At 32.9% G+C, this 20,920-nt stretch overlaps 1 protein-coding gene across 4 annotated transcripts in view; it reads right to left on the bottom strand.

The window, feature by feature from the left end:
- Nucleotides 1-20,920, bottom strand: part of Nup214 (nuclear pore complex protein Nup214) — a 272,097-nt gene that overhangs the window by 47,371 nt on the left and 203,806 nt on the right. For all 4 annotated transcript variants that reach the window (XM_085818717.1, XM_085818716.1, XM_085818718.1 and 1 more), the window contains 2 exons: nucleotides 18,010-19,787; nucleotides 16,639-16,710 (listed from right to left, as the gene is read on the bottom strand). In XM_085818717.1, coding sequence (XP_085674843.1) covers nucleotides 16,639-16,710; nucleotides 18,010-19,787 — 1,850 coding nt within the window. The remainder of the gene's footprint in view (nucleotides 1-16,638; nucleotides 16,711-18,009; nucleotides 19,788-20,920) is intronic.

The following is a 20,920-nucleotide window of genomic DNA, read 5'->3' as shown; positions in this document are numbered from 1 at the left end:
ACTGCTAGAATTAATTTCAAGATTATGCCAGAGAAAATTTCCTGAAATTTAGAAATATTATTTACTAATAATTAATAAATTTAGAGGGAAGAAGCATCATTAAATTATATGAATAACATAAAAATAATTACTTAAAAATTAAATTAGAATAATCAACGATATTTTAGCGAATATAGTTATATTACATGGTTAGCCTAGATGACATTAGTATTTTTTATTTTACTGCAAAATGGCAAGGTATTTATTAAAAAGAAAAGTTTAAAAAGATTTTGCGGTAAAATTCTAGTATACGGTAAGGCTTTGGCACGATTTTGAAAATTGTCGCCAAGACCAAAATGACCCGTTTACTGCGCATCATCATGTCGCCAAATCCATACATGGAGATTATTTTAACCAAAAAACGTCTATGCAAAGAATCTCTAATTCTTTGGTCTATATAAAGAAGAAAATTTTCCATACAAGTAAAATGCTATTACGCCGCTAGAATGCGGAGGGAAAATTTGCCAAGGGATTTGGCGACGGAACCTGGCGGCCAGAATTTCCCTCTCCGCGATGTGTACCGGAAATTGAGAAACGTGTTCAGAAGAAACATTCTTTGACAAAAAGGAAGCTACGAAAATCCGTTTTTAAATTATTGCGAAAAATCCAAGAAGAAACGTTTTATCAAAGGACGTTTCTTCTTGGATTTTTCGCAATAATTTTAAAAACGGATTTTCGTAGTTCCCCATCCCTGAAAATTACTAACCTATGAATTAATTTACTTGCGCCAAAAAATATTTTCTTTTAATTTAGAGTTTAACTACTTGCGCTAAGACTAAACTTCACGGTTGCGGTGCCGTGCGCTACAATATAGTAAGTGGTAAAGTGTCTCATTTACGCCGCTCCGCATCTGCGAGTGCAATCCAGAGCTGTAACTCGAGAAATAAACAATCTCGTTGTTAGGCGACGTGTGCACCATGTTATTTTCATTTTTGCGATAAATGCTTATCGACGTGGTGTTCACGTCGCTCGCAGTTTGAAACAAAAACATCTCGACGTGCGTAGCACGTCTTTTTAGCGCAAGTGGTTAAAGAAATTTTAAAGGATATTCATTTAATGAACTCTTGATAACGTGACCTTCGAACTTCGACACCGGTTTCCAGCTTTGGCGGCAGATAGACATATCACGCATGCACAGCTGTTTCCCTCTATGATGGAACGGAGCCACGTCTGTTGCAGAGAGGTTTTCCTTCTTTACAATACATATTCTTTGATTCTAACCTCCATGGTACCGTATACTAAGATTAAACCCATTTTGTTTTATACGAGAACAGGTACTTTCTTTAGTTCATGCACTGCACGTGCGATTCTCGAGAATACTGGAAACCAAAAGCTGCGGGAAACTTGCTTTGCCTTTCTAAAAGGCAATCAAATTGGAGCTGCGAAAATTGGCTCTATGCCAGCAGACACTCACGTGATAGGCAATTCGCCAAAAAAGTTCTCTCTTCCGCCGTCGGCGCAAAAATCGCTTTTTTTGGCGGGATCATTGTATGAACTTCCCTGACTTTTCCAGATTTTGACAAAAATACTTAAATTCCCTGACTTTTCCCTGAATTTTTTGGTCAATTTTCGAATTCCCTGACTTTTCCCGGTTCTCCAGGTAGCGTGGCAACCCTGGCCTGCTTTCTCTAATAAAAGTTTTTCTAATGTGTCATCACTAATATTAGATCTAAATTTAGTACTCGCTTTCGCAACAACACTAAAAATCCTCTCACACTCCGCATTACTATGGGGAACTGTCAAGATGGCCAAAATAATTCTAGAGAGTTCACTATATTTTAAAATTCCATCAGCACCTTTCAATTTTACAATTAAACTCCACTGGGTGTCAATCCTAGCTGATTTATAAAACTTCATCCAAGTTTTCTAATAGTAAACTGCAAAATTTCGACTGCAGTATATCAATAGCAACATCAATATCGTCATCTTTCATGACTAAAGGAAGTAACACAGGAAATCTGTTCAAAAAGTACCTTATATCAGAAAAAGATGCATTTGCTAGAGCAGAAACATCAGCAACTTTAGCATGCAAAATCACTTCATCGTTGACTGGAAATTTGTAATCACATACTCGACAGAAGTAACTTCTAACATGAAGATAAAACTTATTTTTGTCTTCTTCTGAAAGTTCTTCCACTACTTTTGTAGTTGCAGCTCCTATTATCAAATCTTCATCTTTCTTCTGATTTTCCGTTTCACCATAAATCACATCATATATAGAATTACAAGACAAAACGCAGACTGGTTTTACAAACTTTGATTAAATGTCTTTAAACAGATCATAAATCATTGATTGCAAAACATGAATTAATGGAATTCTGCTTTGTAGAATTGCGTTAAGAACATCGAATGATGGCAAAATGAATTGTAAAAAAAAGCAAAAAGCTTTGTTAAGGTCCGAAGAAAAAAACATAAATATTCGTTCTTCACAAGATAAACTTACATTAATCGGAAAATGTTTCGTGTGCTGAGCAATTTTTTTATTTTGAGAGAAATTTGTATCAGCTTTACGCTTATATTTTGCAGTATTATTTTGAGAACTGCCAGTTGAATTTCTGAATGATGCAGAAATTACTTTATTTTTCTCAAACCTATTTTTAACAACAGAAGTAGTAACTACATCTCCATTTACTTTAGGTGCTTTATAACTTTCAATAGAGCCTTTTATCTTAACTCTCGAAGCATTTACTTCTTCTTTAAAAAATGCAAGAAGTGGGTTCCATTGATCGAAGATTCTAGATAAGCATTTCTTTAAAGACAGCCAGCGTGTACACACATGTTTCAAAATTTTTCTTATTTCAGTATTATGCAGCTGTTGGAACTGTTTCAATTTTTCCTTTCTTTTAGAACTCTTTTCAAGATAATAATAAATATCAACAATGTATTCGTCCACATTTAATGGTAAAGAAGCTGCCTCTTTTTCAGCTGCTAAATTTAAGAGGTGACAGTTGCACCTCATAATCTGCAAATCTGAATTTTCCTTTCTTAAGATGCCTGCAACACCAGCCTTCAAGCCTACCATTACTGGTGCATTATCGGCACCAAGTGCTAAGCAATTATCCAGAGGGACTGCATTTTATTTTAAAGTTTTAATAATTAGCTGTGCTATATTAAAGCCTGTCGAATGTCCTTCTAAAGTGGGGACAGAATGTAAACTGCACTCAATTTCTGAAGACTCTGGATTAAAAAAAGAAACAACAATTGGATACAGTTTTGAATTGGTATTATTGCTTCCATCCATAGAGAGGCAGAACGGAGCTGTTTTAATGCAATCAATAACTGAAGATTTATTTTTCCAAACCCATTTCTTTAACAATTGCACCTGTTTTGGTCCTTGCACTTGAGTATTTCTTAGCGATTTCACTATCGGGAAACATTTTTCTAAATAAAGCTGCAGCGTGATCCGATGCATTCAGTGGCAGGTTGTGCTCCAGTAAAAAGGCAGAGAACAGACATTCTGCATTAATCACTTTTTGGTCTTTTGTTTCGAAGAAAAATTTAATTTTTCGTTTTTTTTCAAAACAACTCATGTTGTCCTTGTGTTTTTGTGTACGCACATGTTTGAGAACATCTGCCCTTCCACCATGCGAATTCGAAAAATCGCAACGGCAGATGGTACACATCGAAATTTATTACATTTCCTTGAAGAAATAATGGAAGGAAAGTCAACTGTGTACGATTTTTGAAACGTGCACGAGTATTTCACCTTTCTCGCAGACATAACAAAAGACGATAATTTCTGAAACTATTTCCCAAAGGCACGTGCACTCACACAACTCAGGACAAGATGAACGAAATAGCGAAAGAACAACCAAATAACGGCCAACGGCCTTGAGCTTGCTTTGTGCTCATTGGCTAATATATGCCAGATTACACGCAGTGGAGCTCGATGCCCATTGGAGAACGACGTTTCTGGATATGTATGCTGTCACTCACAAAGCAGAAATTCTCATCTGATTCGCAAGGCTTTATTTTAGATATAATCTAGAGAAAATTCAGTTGCTTTCAGACGTCCAAAATCACTTTTTTTTTTTTGTTCATATAACGAAGTATGAAGCCAAGTTCCATAAAAATCGTGAGAAATATTAAGAATAAGAAAAAGTCGGGAGAAATATATTGTAAATTGGGTTGGCGGGAGAGCGGTCGAAAATCGGGAGTCTCCCGCCTAAATCGGGAGAGTTGGCAACTCTGCATATATATTATTATTACACATACAATTATTACATATATTTTACATAATTTTGAAGACACTGACACAAAAAATATAATTCACAGAGAGACAGAGTTTGGTGCATAAAAATAAAAGTCATAGTGGCTGATTTAACACTTTTTTAGGGAAGAGAAACACATTTATAATACGACTTACAGAGCATAATCAGCCCATCTGTTCCTGATCACATCTGTAGCTTTCCTACATCTTTACAACAATTAATTATGATGGAAGACATCAGCAGCAGGCAGAAAATGAGTTAACAACAAGAAGCAAGAGACAGAATGCAACATGTCTTAGGTGAAAACTTGGTCAGAATGATTTAATTTTGGATATTATCGAAAGCATAATAAGTATCTGCTTCATTAATGCTATGCATGAATCATATGAAGAAGCTAAATTTTGAAATGTAGTTTAGAGAGATTTATTGTAGAACATAAAGTTTACTATTTTTAGAACATAAAGGGAAAATAACTAAAAAAGAGAGCTAAAAGACTATTACAAATTAAAATTAGAATGTTACCTTATCTATTTTTATACATATGTAGAAGAAAAAGTACTTTTCCATTTAATTATTTTCAATATGACTTTTATTTTTTCATATGGTTGTGTGTGTGTGGGGGGGAGTCTATCAAGAAAAATCTAATGGCATTTATAGGAAAAGTAGAGATTAGTAATCTAATGCAGAAGTCAAACAACAAAAATCAGTGTTATATTTACAAAATTTTCACAGGACTAGTTTCGATGGTTTTACCGAACCACCATCTTCAGCTGCAAAACCGCAAATGAACAAGATAGGAAATAATGATTAGATAAGATAAGAAAGCCTGGACAAGAATAAGCAAGTGGCGCCATCTGTTGGTGAAACCAGAACTAAAACATAATTTCTTTAAACGAAGGCAAATTTGGATTGGAATTAGGATCGTTAACTAGAACAAAAAGATTTTTATGAATGTGAAATGCCTCTAGAAAATACAGTTCTCCAATGGAAGATGTTTTTTGAATAATTTTGGCAGCAGAAAAACTGAAAGTGTGGTTTTCGGACCAACAATGTTGAGCAACAGAAGACTTCTGTGTTTCCTTTTTTCTAACATATGCCTCATGTTCCTTGACACGAAATTTTAAGACTCTCTTAGTTTGGCCAATGTAAATTAAACCACACTGGCAAGGAATCCTATTAAATACCCCAGGAATTCATATCCGGAATGGGGTCCTTGAGTATGGAACTCAGAATTTTATTGATGGGAGAATAAACAACCCGAAAGTTAAATTTCTGCAAAATATGTGCAACTTTATAGCTAATTGATGGAAAGAAGGGAATGACAACAGAATTTTTATAATCTCCTAAAACAAGAGTGTGCCTTTAGTGTGTTGAGATGAGAATTTTTTAACTGCTTGATTAATAATGTTGGTTGGAAAACCCCTGTCAATAGCTATTGCTTTTAAATACTTTAGTTCTTCATCAAGGGCTAGTTTGGAGGAACAAACTTGAAGAGCACGGAAAACATAGGAATAAAATGAAGCTAACTTTTGTTTAGTCAGATGACATGATTTAAAGTGTGGTGGAAGGCAAACCGATGAAGGTTTACGGTAAACCGTAGTACTGAAGTTGGATGTGTTACGTGTGACCAGAATGTCGAGAAACGGAAGAGAATTGCAAGTCTCAAGTTCAAAAGTGAACTGAATAGCAGGATCAATAAAATTCATTGTTGAAAGAACTTTATTTAAATCATCTTTATTACCTTCAAACAGGGTAAAAGTATTATCTACGTAGCGGAACCATGCCGGGAAGTTTAAAGTTTCAAACAATTTTGATTCATAATAATGCATGTAGATATCAGCCAGGATGGGACTGAGGGGGCTTCCCATGGCTAATCCCTCAGTTTGCTTGTAATATTTATTTTGGAAAACAAAATGTGTTTGTTTCAAACAGAGTTGAGTGAGAGAAATTAGCTCATCAATTTCGATGCAAGAGAAATGAAATTCGCGAAGTCTGGTTTCTAGACATCTTAATGCACCCTCCACTGGGACATTGGTGAATAATGATTTTACATCGAAAGAAACCATGAGTAAATTACTAGGAGAAATTTTTTTAACTTTTTTTACAAACTCTATTGAATTTTTTATGGTGTAAATGTTATTGTCTAATAGAGTTGAAAATCTAGAAACTAAATATTTAGCTAATGGATACGAGGCAGTACCTAAATTTGATACAATAGGGCGGAAAGGAATACCACTTTTATGAATTTTGGGAAGAGCATATAATCTGGCACAATTCGCAACAGATGGGATAAGTGAATGTTTTAAGTTGCCTGAAATGATTTGCGAAGATTTGATCGCAGTTTTTATTTTTGACAAGTCCGAAGGTGAAGGATCTTTAGGGATCAGATTATATGGTCCTTCGTTTAAGAGTTTAGTGACACCATCGATGTAAGTGTTCCTATCCATGACGACTATCTGGCCACCTTTGTCGGCCTTTGAAATAAATATCCGGGTTAGAATGAATTTCACGCAATGTAGCTCTTTCTCTTGCAGTTAGATTTGGTTTCAAAGGTTTATTATTGAATTTCACATTATGAGCGATAAGATGCCTAATCATTTCTTTCTGTGAATCTGAAACTTTACTGAACTTGAAAGCTTTTTCGATAGGAGCCAAAATCTTTGGAATCGAGGGTTTACAGGTTTGTGAGAAGTTAAAATTATATTTTAGAATTCTCTCTTGTTCTTCTGAAAGACTAACATTAGAAATATTAACTATTGGCTTGATGTTTACAATGGGAAGATTTTTTTAACTACTTGAACTGGAAGATTGTAAAAGAAGTTTTTCGAATTTAACTGCAAGGCTGTTTTTATGACGGTTAACTGCATTATCTGTTCTAGACCAAGACTTTTGTTCAAGGGCAGTGAATTTTGGATATGATTTAGGGAGTTCCAGATGAAGCTTATAGAGTTCACGTTCAATTTTGGACAATTGTTGACGTGTATCCCTTATGACGGACCGAAGTAAGGCAAGCTTGCAATTTAACAGAATTCTTGAAACGCGACTCGAAGGTTTTTGATTAGATTTGATTTGAATAAAATTGGGGATCAATTTTTTACATTTACATTTAAGTAAAAAGTCAAGATGATTCAGGAATTTTTGACGTTTCAGGCGTAATTTAGTGAAACGATTAACGGATGAAGGCATGATAAACAATACAGAAAATCAAACAAAATTAACTAAACGTTTAGTTAATTTTGTTTGATTTTCTGTATTGTTACTGTTCTGTATTGTTAAATTACGCCTGAAACGGCAAAAATTCCTGAATCATCTTGACTTTTTACTTAAATGTAAATGTAAAAAATTGATCCCCAATTTTATTCAAATCAAATCTAATCAAAAACCTTCGAGTCACGTATATGGAGCTCCAGTATATGGTGTTAGCATACGTGCAGAACATGGGAAACAATCCAATAAGATGGTGGTACTTTTACAGTGCAGTGAGGAAGAAGAGTGAAGTGGTGTGAGACTTATGTTAAACAAAGACTGAAACTAACACAGGTTTATAACTGGATAAGAATTCAGTATAGTGAGAATGTATAAGAGTGTTAACAGATTGATAAGATGTTGGGGCAGTAGTCAAATCAAAAGTTTTTCTTCCATATCAATCTTTCTCCAAGAGATAATGCTGTATGCTGCATAAAGTCAATGACTACTGAAAGGGGTGGTGGGTGTAGACACTGCAGTACCAGTAATAAAATTTACTTCTCTATTTTAAGCAATATTAAGTTTTGATAATGCACTTTCAAATGAAGTGATATGAACTTCAACAGCAAAATCAAAGCCTGGACACATAAAGAAGTTACAGATCATAATTAGAAGCTCCTCCCAATTTATTCCAGGAAGTCCATTTAGTACAGCCAGATAACTAGATATAATTTAAGTTGCTACAGAAACCTATTTATTCATGTTTAATTTCATCTTAATATGGGTGCACAAATATTTTGTGTTATTAGTTTATTGCAAGTATTACACTACCTTATATATACTATTTATGTTAGTGTAATACTTGCAAACAGCCAGCAATTTAGGACAGCACTTCTGAAGTGTAGGTTGAAAAAATTTAATTCAAGTATGTGAATTTAAAGAAACATCTGTAACAATTAATTTAACATATTGCATTACATCATCTGAACAGTGCAATTATAAAATTTTACTATTGGCCACATTGAGTTGCAAATTGTATTTACACATTGAAAACTACCATTAACCACAGCATAATAATGGTGCCACATTACAATTCCAGCATATACACTATTATGAAAATATGATGCAAATGGACAGTAGGTAATGTCTTGTGACACACAGGCTTGTTGAGACTATGGCTGGCACCACTACAACTAATGTAATGATAATACATTAACATACAGTTCCACTGATTCCGTTTCATCATAACAATGCATATTGTGTACATTGCAAGAACAATACAGTACTGTATTTTACTGGTTTACTCAACTAATGTTGGTATTATAACTATTATAAGAAATATTATTTTATTCATGTTTTAGACTAAAAATATTTTTTAATCATGGCTAAATGGCTGAACTCGAGTAACAAAAGTAATGAGGCAGATAGCAATGCTATAAAACTTCTACAAGCAGGATACAGTAATCAGAATGGCTAACTAAGATACAAAAAAGAAACTATGAAGAGACCTTTCTGCAGTTTGGCTTTACTTTCAGAAACTGTGGTGGTAATGAATAACAACCCTGTTTAATTTACGGCAATGTTTAATTACAGCAATGGAGAGTCACTGAGTATCATATTTTGCTCATCAAAATTTCTGGAAACAATCATAGCTTTACTTTTTGAAGGATTGAAAGTTAGTTTATGAAAATTTGCCCAATTTGAGGCAAAATCTAGCACTTCTTGTACTCTAAAAAGAATATTATTCAAAGTCTTTCCTTGGAAAATTAAAAGTAAGTCATCTACAAATGCAATTTTTAAACAACCATCAAGATGACTTAAAATATAATTTATTATTATGTTCTAGACACAGAGCTTTGAGGACAGCTTTTATCCAGAGAATAAACCTTAGCTTTGGACTCAAGCTAAAGCTCAGCGGTCCTTCTGTTCAAGAAGCTTTTAGGCAGGTTATACATATGTGGTATACCAGTATCTTTTGGAATTTCTAAGATAGATGGCCATCAAGCATTATCAAAAGCACCTTTGAAATCCACAAAAAATAAGAACTGTTGTCAACTTTATTTTCTTTCCATACAGCAAGATATTACTACGACAAATAAGGGCATCCTCAGCAGACTTCAAGGTGTAAACTTGAACTGAGAATAATTACAGAAACATTTCTATCTCATATACCAATTTATTCTATTAATGAAGAGAGTTTCAAGAAATTTTCTCAAAGTACGCAAAAGACTAATGCATCTAATACAGTCAAAAGTCGTTAATCCGGACTTGTCGGGACTTCGGCGATTCCTGATTATAGATGATCAGTTTAAATCTGGTAAGGTGGCATGCAGAAATTATAAAATTAAAAATATGAAACCGTAATTTATGAAATAAAGAACAATTATGATCTAAAGGCTATCAAAATTTACAAAAAGAAAAAGCTTAATATTTATTTGTTTACTTTATTAAACATTTCTTTCAATGTAAGTTATTCAAGTTGCTTTGTTTCATGTGATAATACTTTCTCTTTAATTCTATTAAACAGACATAATTTCTTGTTTAGTTACAAAGTTCCGCTGTTCAAGTCCTATAATTGCTGTGTGGAGAATACCGACTAATTTCTCAATCGAGATTTTTTCGTTTTCAATAACCTCTGTGTTACTTTCTTCACTATCGGAAGCGAATTATAATGACGAGAAACTTGATTTAAATCATATCAAAGACGGAGTACATCGAGATGAAATACTACATTTAGTAAGGACTTATAAGCCATATAAAATAAAAACATCTGCCCTGAAGATAAGGATAGTGCTGACAGATCAACTTCCAATTCATTGCGCACTGCGTTGTTTCCCTCCCCCCGCAGAGTAGCGTGAAATTGATAAACATATTTCGGAATTATTAGATGATCAAAGAATATGCCTTTACCCATTTTTTGCAGCAATTCCACTTTCTGTTTAATGGACTTTGAAACATACTTTTGCTTTGTAGATCCTTTACATATTAGTAAATATTTTATTCTATTTGACATAATCGAAAGTTCAAGCTTACTTTTATAAAATTGCTCTAATAATCTGCAAAAAATAATAAACCGGATCCAATTCGAAGATTAAGAAACAATGCAATCTGCAACATTAACTTAATTAGATAATTTTAACTTAGCTTATACCGTCCGTTATACATTAAACGCGCATGCGTAAACGTCTTATGCGCATTCGCAGCCATAAAGTTCTTACGCGCACGCGTAAACGCCTATGTGCATGCGTCAATGCTACGCATGCGCAGAAAGTTTGTAGCTTTGAGGTCCAGATTATAGATCATTCCGGATAATGGGTGTCCGAATTAACGACTTTTGACTGTATATCTTAAGAATACTGTTGCTTTCTCCCTGGAATTTACGCCTACGTAGCTTCTATAACAATCAATTTCCTTAGACCACCAAGAACACCATTCTTCATATTTTTCTTCACTCGGATTGACAATGAAGTACAATCAAAAATAATGGTAGAAAATCTATTTACAAACTTTCTGAATGCAACACAATAAGAACAACTATCCAGAAGGATATTCAAGTCATACATTTCTCTCTTACAAAGTTCTGTAAATAAAAACTAGTTTGCTCTTTTTAAATTAAAAGTACTCAAATTAGAACATATAATTAGAAGACATAAAGCAAGTTAAAAAATAATCATTTTATACTCAGAAAGAGAATCTTCCTCAGGGATATCCCAACTTTGAAAGTATGGCAGCAAAACCAAGCTACAAAGCATAAGGTCAATATAACTCGAACCATGCGTGAAACTGAAAGTAGGTCAGTGATTTTCATTAAATAGAAACAAATGATTCACACTTAATAAACAATAAAATCACCTAAGCTTCATCCTCTAGCATCAGTAGTAGGACTGTGCAAATTGCTGATTTGCTAGTCGAATCCATATCACATAGAAAAATTGCATGGTTCCTTAATCATTAAGATATATGAAATTTTTAATAATTCTACATCAATGTTAGTTTGGGGTTCAAAGTACGCAGAACAAATAGTCAAGTCAGTGGCATTAATTTTTACATCCAAAACAACAGTATAATAAACTGTACGATTTAAGTCCCAAAAAGGAGAAAAGTTCGGATTACAAATAATAATAATAGCAGACTTGACAACTTTTGCTTCAGAATCATAGTAAACTTTAAATTTTATTGGAAACCAGAAAGAACACCTTTATAAAAGTGCGGTTCCTAAATTAGCACAACATCATTGTCATGTGCCTCCACATATGAAATAAGTTGATTTGTGCAAAAGAAATATATGAATGACTGGATTTACCCATGGTAAATTTTTGAAGCTGCAAGATTCATCATAAATGTATGGCTGGGGCAAGTTCCAGAAAATGGCTTATGAATTACATCAACTTCCTTAGCTGCATTTTTTTTTAATTGAATCTTATACAATTAACACACACTTGTACTTCTTTTTTATCACATTCTGAACTCTTATCCTCACCAGAGCAGCAATAACATGCCCAGGGATTTCTGGAATGAAGACTTCTGTGATAGCCTAAACATTTAAAAGATCTTAAAAACAATAAAATCTTCAGCTTTACACATATTCCACATCACGTTAATATGCTGAAAATTTAATATACACTTACACGCAGAATAATGCATCTCAATAACTACACTTTTCTCATGTTGAAACAAACTTTTTTACAGTAAGCGAACATTAACATTTTTCTAATATTCTTCACTAACATTAATTTCAGGATTCTGTTCTTCAATAATTCTTAAGAGTTCATCATTACTAATGCTATTTATTTTTAAATAAGAGCGTAGGATATTTTCGCCTTGGAATAGAAGGATTCCAAACATTTGGAGTCTCCCTGCAAAGCAGAAAGCAATTTTTCTTTATCATAACACGAAGCACAATTCACTATTACTTTATTTATTACTTTATTGACTGTTCGAATATTGCCAATTCCAATTTTATGTTTCGAAGAATCACAACAATACAGCAATCTGAATCAGTCTGATTTGTGTCAACAGATGACACCACAGCATTAGCATAAGATTTTATTTGCATGACAGAATAAGCTTTCTTTACAAGCTTAACAAAAGTATAGATTTTAAATGCTCAAAATACCTTGTAATCAAACTTTTAATCTCAGCCAAAGCTTTTTTTTTTGCATCATCATGAATCTGCAGATCCATATTACATTTCAAAATGATGGCTGATTCCACTTTTTTGAAGTTCATTATCCACAGCTGCATAGAACTTTTACTACCACAATCTGCCATGTTGGCTAACTGATCACATATTTAATTTGAAACATCTTTTTCAGCTTTAATACTTGTTTAATCCAGATATCATTCAAAGCTAAAAAACACTGAAGATGCTTTTCGTTCAACAGTGTCAAATATTGCAAGATTTAATTTCTTATGCTGCCAAAATCAAGCACATATATCTCATTTTATTTGCATTCATTAACTTTTGTATACTCAAAATAAACTTTAAAGCTACTCCTTTTCATATGTATATTGTTTACTAAAGAAGTGAATTATAAACAGGGGAATTTTTTTATATCTTTACATTATACTTAAATACCTGGGGTCACAAAAAATCTTTGATTATAAAAACGGGTCCTGTTTAAAAAAAGTTCAAGAAGTGCTAATTCAGAATCAGTGACCAACTCTTAATCTTTATTAGAAGGCTTAGCAATGTGACTAAACAACAAAATTTCTCAAGACATAAAAGCCCAAGCTTTTGCTGATGACTTATTATTTCAAATTTGAAATCAAGGAACCAATTACATGATAACAAACAAGGTCCTTAAATCTCTAGGAAAATGCAGCAAGGAATATAATCCCCAGATGCAACTAGATAAGTCAGTTGCAGCTTACAAAGTCATGTCCCCTCACACAGAGGCTCTAATTTTCTCACACTGAGCTCTGTTATGAGAATTTAGAGTTCTCATACCAGAATCGCAACAATTTAATATAGCTTGGCATTACCTTACATGACAAAATTTCTTGGTACTTTCATATTGAATATCTCAGCAATAAAATCTTGATAATCAACAGTAACTAATATACACCAGCTCATTTAAAAGTCTTAGGAAGACAGCCCCAGTTTCCTAAAGACAAGTATGAAACAGTAACTGAACTTATAGTTTGTCATGCAGCATCGGCCTGGGTCCTTAATATCAGTAGCGCCATGAAAAAGAAGTTTCTGAAAATCCAAAGAAAAGCAGCACTGTTAAATAAAAGGTTAAAAAAAAAATTCCCAAAACTGGCCTTGCTCAACCTGGCTGGAATTTTGCTATCTACATAAAACTCAAAGAAAAGGCAACCAATACTAGAGTGCTAAGCCTATGAAAAGATACAGTTCTCTCATAGAATCATTTTTTTAGCTCAGACTAATAGACCAATAACCAGCACATCCATCTAGTTACACAATTTTCAGAGACCTACACCATGAATACAGGAGCATGTTGTGTAACAAATATCTACATAGATGGCTCCAAAATGGACATACGCACAGTCTACACATTCTGTGTTATTCAAAATAATCAGAAAGTATACAACTGAAGTGCTAAATTACAGCCTATTAACTCTGTATTTCAGTCAAAGTTGATGGCTATTAGGTGAACAGCCAAATGGATACAAGCACATCGAACACAAACCGTAATCAATTCAGACACTTTCTCTAGTATTACGGCAATAACAAGTACCAGAAGTCAAAACAGAATTATACATGACATCCACCATTTATACATGACCAATTACACATGACATCCATCATGGATAAATTAGCAAAAGCCACAAAAGCAAATCCTAGAATGAATCACATACACATTCCAAATTCAGTTTCTCACCTCAAGAACAAGACCAATATTCTGGCCAAATCAGAATCACAAGAAAATTGGGACAACACGGATATAGGTGTAAATATTTTCCTATAAATATTTGCCGAAGGTCTCCCCCAAAATCAAGACTAACTGCAGCTATGCTACACAGCTATATACATTGTCCTAACCTTGCATATCTACCCAGATTTGGCCAAAGAGAAATGGACATGTGCTGCTGTGATATCAAGGGTGACCTCAGCCACTACCTACACTTCTATCACATGATGGCAAGGTTACATCTGTAAAAATCCATCAACAAGTAAGTGAACAAAAATGGTGCACATTGCACCTAGGCTATCAATGAAGCTCTAAATAGAGCAATACAGATAATTAAATTTATAAATGAAAACTGTGATGAGTTGTAACACCTTTCAAGATAGAAAAGACTGTAAATATTAATGAATGCAAAAACTATAAACACCAATACTGTATTAATTGTAACACCTAATTACACAGTTCTAAGTCCTGTTCAAAATTCATACATAAAGACACAGCTTCAAATTTCACCTTCTGGAACAACAACTATTAAAACATCACTGCAGATATCTGTAAAATTCCGTTTTAAAGATTTGTAAAATTCCAGTATCTACAGGATTCAGTTCTACATAATATATATAAAACTGAAAACTATAACTTCATTAATACATAGAAATAAATGCTCGATTGTGCCTTCCGGTCCTGCCTTTGAGCTATGGTTGGCTAGGTAGAAGATAACTTCTCACTACATGGACATAACAGCTTGAAGCAAAATAGTATGTAAGCTGTCCAGTCAGTGGTGGAGAAAAAAATGTTTTATAGAATTCTGAAGTTTTATGAAGCTTTATCAATACAATATACTGAAAACAATGTAATCAGGCATTTCATGAAATATTATTTCTTTTCATGAAGCAACAAAAAAGAGACAATTTCAACAAATTAGGCTTTATTATTATAATAATATCATTTTAATTTTAAATTAAAAAAATCTGATGTGGCCAGCACACGTCCTCCCACTGATTCTACATTAGCATGTTGACTGCCACGACACTTTTCGGATTCCGGTCTGAGAAGCCAAATCAATTTAATCATATATTATTAAAAATACTAATTATGATTCGTAACAATCATTAAAAAGTTGTTTGTTTGTTTGTTGTGTTTTGTAGAAAAAAGGGTCCTACGAATTATTTCGTAGTCAGCTTTTGTTAGGCAAAGCTCTTCGCAGAAGCCCATTACAAGTCGATTCGTACAGAGATGCTTCAACTTGTCACCTCGGTACAGCTAAAACAAGCGCTAAGCGAGTAAGTAACTCGTAGCAGTGCAAAAGTGGCAAGTCAAGAAAATACGAGATAATTCATATTGGGCATCCTGAAGAAGAGTGCTAATACGAGTTATCTTGTGTTGAGCAGTCAACACATTAAAACATGAAATTTCAACAAGCTTTAAGTAAACTATCACTTCCAGTTGATCATTTGTAAATAAAATCTAACTTATTTATAAACTTTATAGCCCAATTTTAATTATAAACAGTACTCATCTTTTATTATTCTATTCTTCTATACAATGAACAATGATAACTATATGTGCTCATATATACATCCATTCTCATACTTTGATTTGAAAACATTGCATCGATAGTATATCCTCTGGTCAAATAGTGTTTTGGATCCACAAATCAATGGCTTAACAAAGTTTTTAAAAAGCAGCATACCTTTAAAATTCCAAATAAAGTGTTAAGCGTTGCCAAACATTTCTTTTTCAGTCTTTTCTCAGTTTAACTGAATTTTTGGATCAAAAGCATTACCTCCTCTCTCTATGTATAAAGATGGGTGGGAAGTAAAAACAGCAAGAGCCCAATTTAGCAGAACCATCAGGTTCATATGCATTTCTTGGGCTCAACGTCCCGAATAGAATAAACAGCCTTTGTGGGATTCCTCCATTCCCATTCCCCAGTTTTAACCAAAACCTAATAAACCCTTTATTTGAAAAACTGCAGAAAGATTACAAGCAAAAAAATGAAACTTTTCAGAATTTTAATACAAGATATTGGGGATAATGCAAAATAATCAGACACATACAGAAACACAGACACCATCATAAAAATAATAAAAATATGTTGTAAGGACCTACTTTTGGCTTATTCGCTGAAAATTGACTATTGAATTTTGGACCAAAAATGTTACCTCCCTTACATAGACGTACCCTTACGTTACCTCCTCGTACATAGGTTGGTAGGAGGTAAAAAGATAAAAAATACAATCTTACTTAAGCAATACATTAAATCACAAACAAAATAAACAGAAATTGCAATAATACAATAATTTATAAACAAAGATTATACAAACCTTTGAGATGATGCAGGTTGCCCAAATGTTTGAGTATTTTGACCAAATACTGCTTTAGCTAATCCAAAAGATCTATGAATAGAATTTAGATTTTCAACATTAATAAAAAAACTCAAAATATATAATTTTAACTTTGATAAAAATTTATCAAAAGTACTTAGCATCTTAAGCTTTAGATAAAGCTTTAGCTTAAATTTTATTCTTTAATGAAAGAAAGAAAAAATTGTTTAAAAAAAAGGAAAAGAGAAAGCAAGTTCAACTTTCAATGAATTTTTCATATGACATAAATTTTAAAACTATTCTTTTTCAAGATGATGAATCAAATACAGAAACTTGCAAATGTATTAAAAAAAAAATTTACTTATCCAACGAGAAATATTTTACCAAAAGAATTTTTAATGCACCACACAAAAGGTTTTTACAATTATTTGTACTTATAGTGTTTTACACAAAACTTTTGGTAAAATTGGAAGGCCTAACAATAATAGAAATCAACAAAAGCCTTTTTGTGAAGCATGAAAACAAAGTGGGTTGATTGTTTATTAAATAAAGAGGTATCTGTCGCATAAGAATTCCACAGAAAAGATTACTCCAAGTTTGGTGGGATCTCCACCAGCTTTCATCACTGAACAGTAACCAACTTTCACAGTCAAAATAATAATATACCCAATAATTAGTAACCCCCCAAAAAAATTTGGTAGGTACTAAAAAAAGGGGGGACAATAATTTCTTATGTGCATCATTACAGAAATTTGAAATCTCCTTTGTTCAGTACTTTTTGAAATATATACTGCTAATTCTGTATTGACCCCCCCCAAAACAAAGCAGTTTCTTAAACTTAAATTAGAGGTTTTTAATATGAAAATACAATCCTTGATAGAATAACATACAATTATGAATTACAGATTTTGATTCAGAAGAATATTCTGATTTATTTCACTTCTCTATAAACCTAAAAGATATAAACATGAATAACATTAAATGCATTTAAACACAATTTAAGTTTTCTGTTTATTAAAACAATGCATAAGAAGTATGTTTATAAATATATAGAGTGCAGCAAAAACCATTCATAACATTTCAATGATTTTGAATTTTTTGGTATATCACATAATACTAATTTCACATTTCCACCATTTTTATAGTTTTTAATGCACCACTGATACATTTTGAAAACTATCAGAAATTAAAACTCAGAATGGAATTAAGAGCAAACATACTCATAAGCACAATATATACAAGATTCCACATGACCATAAAATAGATTACTACCAGATATTTTAAACATATCAGAAAGTTATCTATATTGAAGGGAAAGAAAAGATTAGTATTTAAAATAAAAATCACGATTAAAATATAGTAATGGCTTACCCGGCAGACTGTCCAAATGAGGATTTTCCAAAAGAAAATCCAGATGAAGCAGCTGATAAATTGCCGAATCCTGTACTTGCTGCAGTTGTGGTACTAGCAAATACAGGTGGTTGTCCTCCAGCAGGTTGTGAGAAAAATGTTCCAGCCCCTTGGGTAAAAGAACCTGTTGACTGACCAAAAGGGGAGTTTTGAAGTATAGAACTCTGACCAAAGGCAGGAGCATCTGCAGCTTTAGCAAAAAATGAAGACTGAGTGGCAGCAGTCTGACCAAAAAAAGATGGTGTATTCTCAGCTTTTTGCCCAAATACAGAAGGTGTAGTAGTATTATCAGGATTACCAAATGCAGTATTTGCCACAGTTGTCTGACTGAAAATAGAGGTCGATTCGGTAGTCTTTTCAAAAAGTTGTGTTCCAGATGCAGTACTGGGAACGTCAGTAAAAACTGTTGGGGAAGCTGTAGTAGATTTTAATTCAAATTCTGTAGAGCTAGAAGTTATAATTGGTTGAATGAAAGCTGGTTGGGCTGCAGAAACAACTGATGTGGCTGTGGGTGATGCAGCTTCTGGTACAGTTGTCGGTGAAGTTGTCTGGGCAAAGAGAGTAGTAACAGAAGAAAGACTTGAAGTTTGACAGAGCACAGAAGTAGAGTTTGCTTGAGACAATAGCGATGGTATGCTAGAACTAACTGGAGAAAATACAACAGTTGTGAGACTTGTTGATGAAATGCCACCTTCCGTGACTGAAGGCTGTGAAAACAAAGGTGCAGATGAATTGCTATTTTTTTCCGGAAAAGCAGCTGATGAAGAAGCTACTGTCTGTACTATATTACTTGGAAAAGTACTGTAGTTTATTCCTAGAGTTCCAGAAGTTGTTATGTTGCTCTCAGTACTTACAGAAGTAATTACAGATGCCACACTAACAGATTGAGTCATTTCAGTTTTCAAATTTGAAATTTCTTCCGCAGAATTTACTACTGAAATGCCTGAAGATTCCGTAGAACCTAAAATTTGACCACCAGTCTGAGCCAAGGTTTCTGAGAATACAGTCCCAGAAGACTTTTGAACTTGCAGGGATACCCCACCAGAATCAATTTTTGATTGCAAAGATGGCTGTTCTTTAGAAGTATTTCCTTGAGTCAAGAAAGAGTTTGATTTAGAAATACTAAAGAAAGAGGAATTTTTAACTCCAGAGGTAGGGAAAAATGAACCACTGCCAAATACTTGTCCAACAGTTGCTTCAGGTTTGCTACTTTCTGCAGTCGGACTAGAGAAAAAGTTAGGCAAAACTGATTTTTGAGTAGATGGAGATTTGTCCTTAACATGGAATGCAGATAAACCTTGAACAAACTTCGTATCAGAACTCAATGAAGTGGTTGAACTAGTAGTTTTGGGTGGAATATTCTGTAGTGAACTAGTTAAAACTGTTGTTGATGCAGATTTAGAAGTTGAAGCTGCAGTGTCTTCTACAATTTTATCAGAACTGGGAATTGATGAAGAAGCAGAAAATAAGAGAGATGGAGGTGCTGCAAGAGGCTTTCCAAATACTGGCTTGGACTGAACTGAAGGTACATTTTCTTTACTTTTAGAAATGTCAGATATACTGCTTTGAACAACTGACATTACAGAAGTATTCGATGATAAAGAACACAATGGCTGACTAAATACTGACGACAGGGTATTTTTATTAAGTGTTAATTCCTTCATAGAATGTGCTGATACATGAACTTTATCCCCAGAAACATTTGGTACAGAAGACTTCATTAACAAAGGACTATTTTTCTAGAGAAATAAGAGGAGGGAAATGAAATGAGAACATTAGATGCAACAGAAATGCTAAAGAACTAAAATTTTATATTAAAAAAAAAATTCTGAGACACAGTAAAATTTTAACAATACTTTTAAAATGCAAATTGTCATTCATGTTAGAATAGCTGATTGATTTTACACTAATAAAAAACTACAAAAGTAAAAAAATTAAAACTAACAAAAATTCTAAGAAATATATGCATAAATTAGTAATAAATAATTTTATGAATTTGGCAACTATTCCATTTTGAATTTAGCCCCTTAATATTCTCATTAAAAATTACCAAATATTCTGCTTAAGAACATATTAAAAGATAAATCTAGCTTTACATAAACTTCTTAAATTATCCAATTTCCAAATCACTGTTTATTTAACAAAAAAAAGGGATCATTTTATCATAACTTTAGAAAAGTCAAAAGAAATAATGTAATCTAGTAACACTCAAAAAGATTAATGCAATAATTATTAATAATGTTAAATGTTTAAATAACGTTCAGTTATAATGATCTTAAAAAATCATAAAATTCTCTCTCAAATATCCATTATCTCTGAAACTAATAAATATAATGAAATTGCTTTCATGAGCAAAATTATATACTATGATGAAAATGCAAAACTCTTAAATGAAAGTCCTAAATTGTCTTATTCCCCCTTTCCCACTTAGCAGGAAAAAAAGATTTTCCAGCTTCTGAATTTTCTAAAGTTAAGATCATTATTAAGTTATATCATATTTTACAAACTCACTTAAAAAACCTAATTTCACCTTCTATCAGCAGTACTAAATACTATGCCCTTTCTAAAATTCATATAAAAAATTACAGGCTATTGTTTAAAATTTAAAAATAATTTCATAAGCATTAAACCAAATATTTAATCCCAATACTGGCTGCATTACTTTCCAACAATATCCACACTAAAAATAATTAATTTTAATTAGATAATAATTTCACAAACAACGCTATATCCCCACTTATCAAGTCTGATTTTAAAAATTTCACTTTTCTACAATCATACTGGAAAACTAATCTCTAAATCAGGCTGATATCTGTTAATGCATAACATAATTATTATTACAACACCATACATTTAATCATAACACATTATA

This window comes from Stegodyphus dumicola, chromosome 6 (genome assembly GCF_044657685.1).
Source record: "Stegodyphus dumicola isolate Sdum_Otavi_A_Nest chromosome 6, ASM4465768v1".
NCBI classification, from domain to species: Eukaryota; Metazoa; Arthropoda; class Arachnida; order Araneae; family Eresidae; genus Stegodyphus; species Stegodyphus dumicola.
This window is presented reverse-complemented; position numbering and strand designations above follow the sequence as displayed.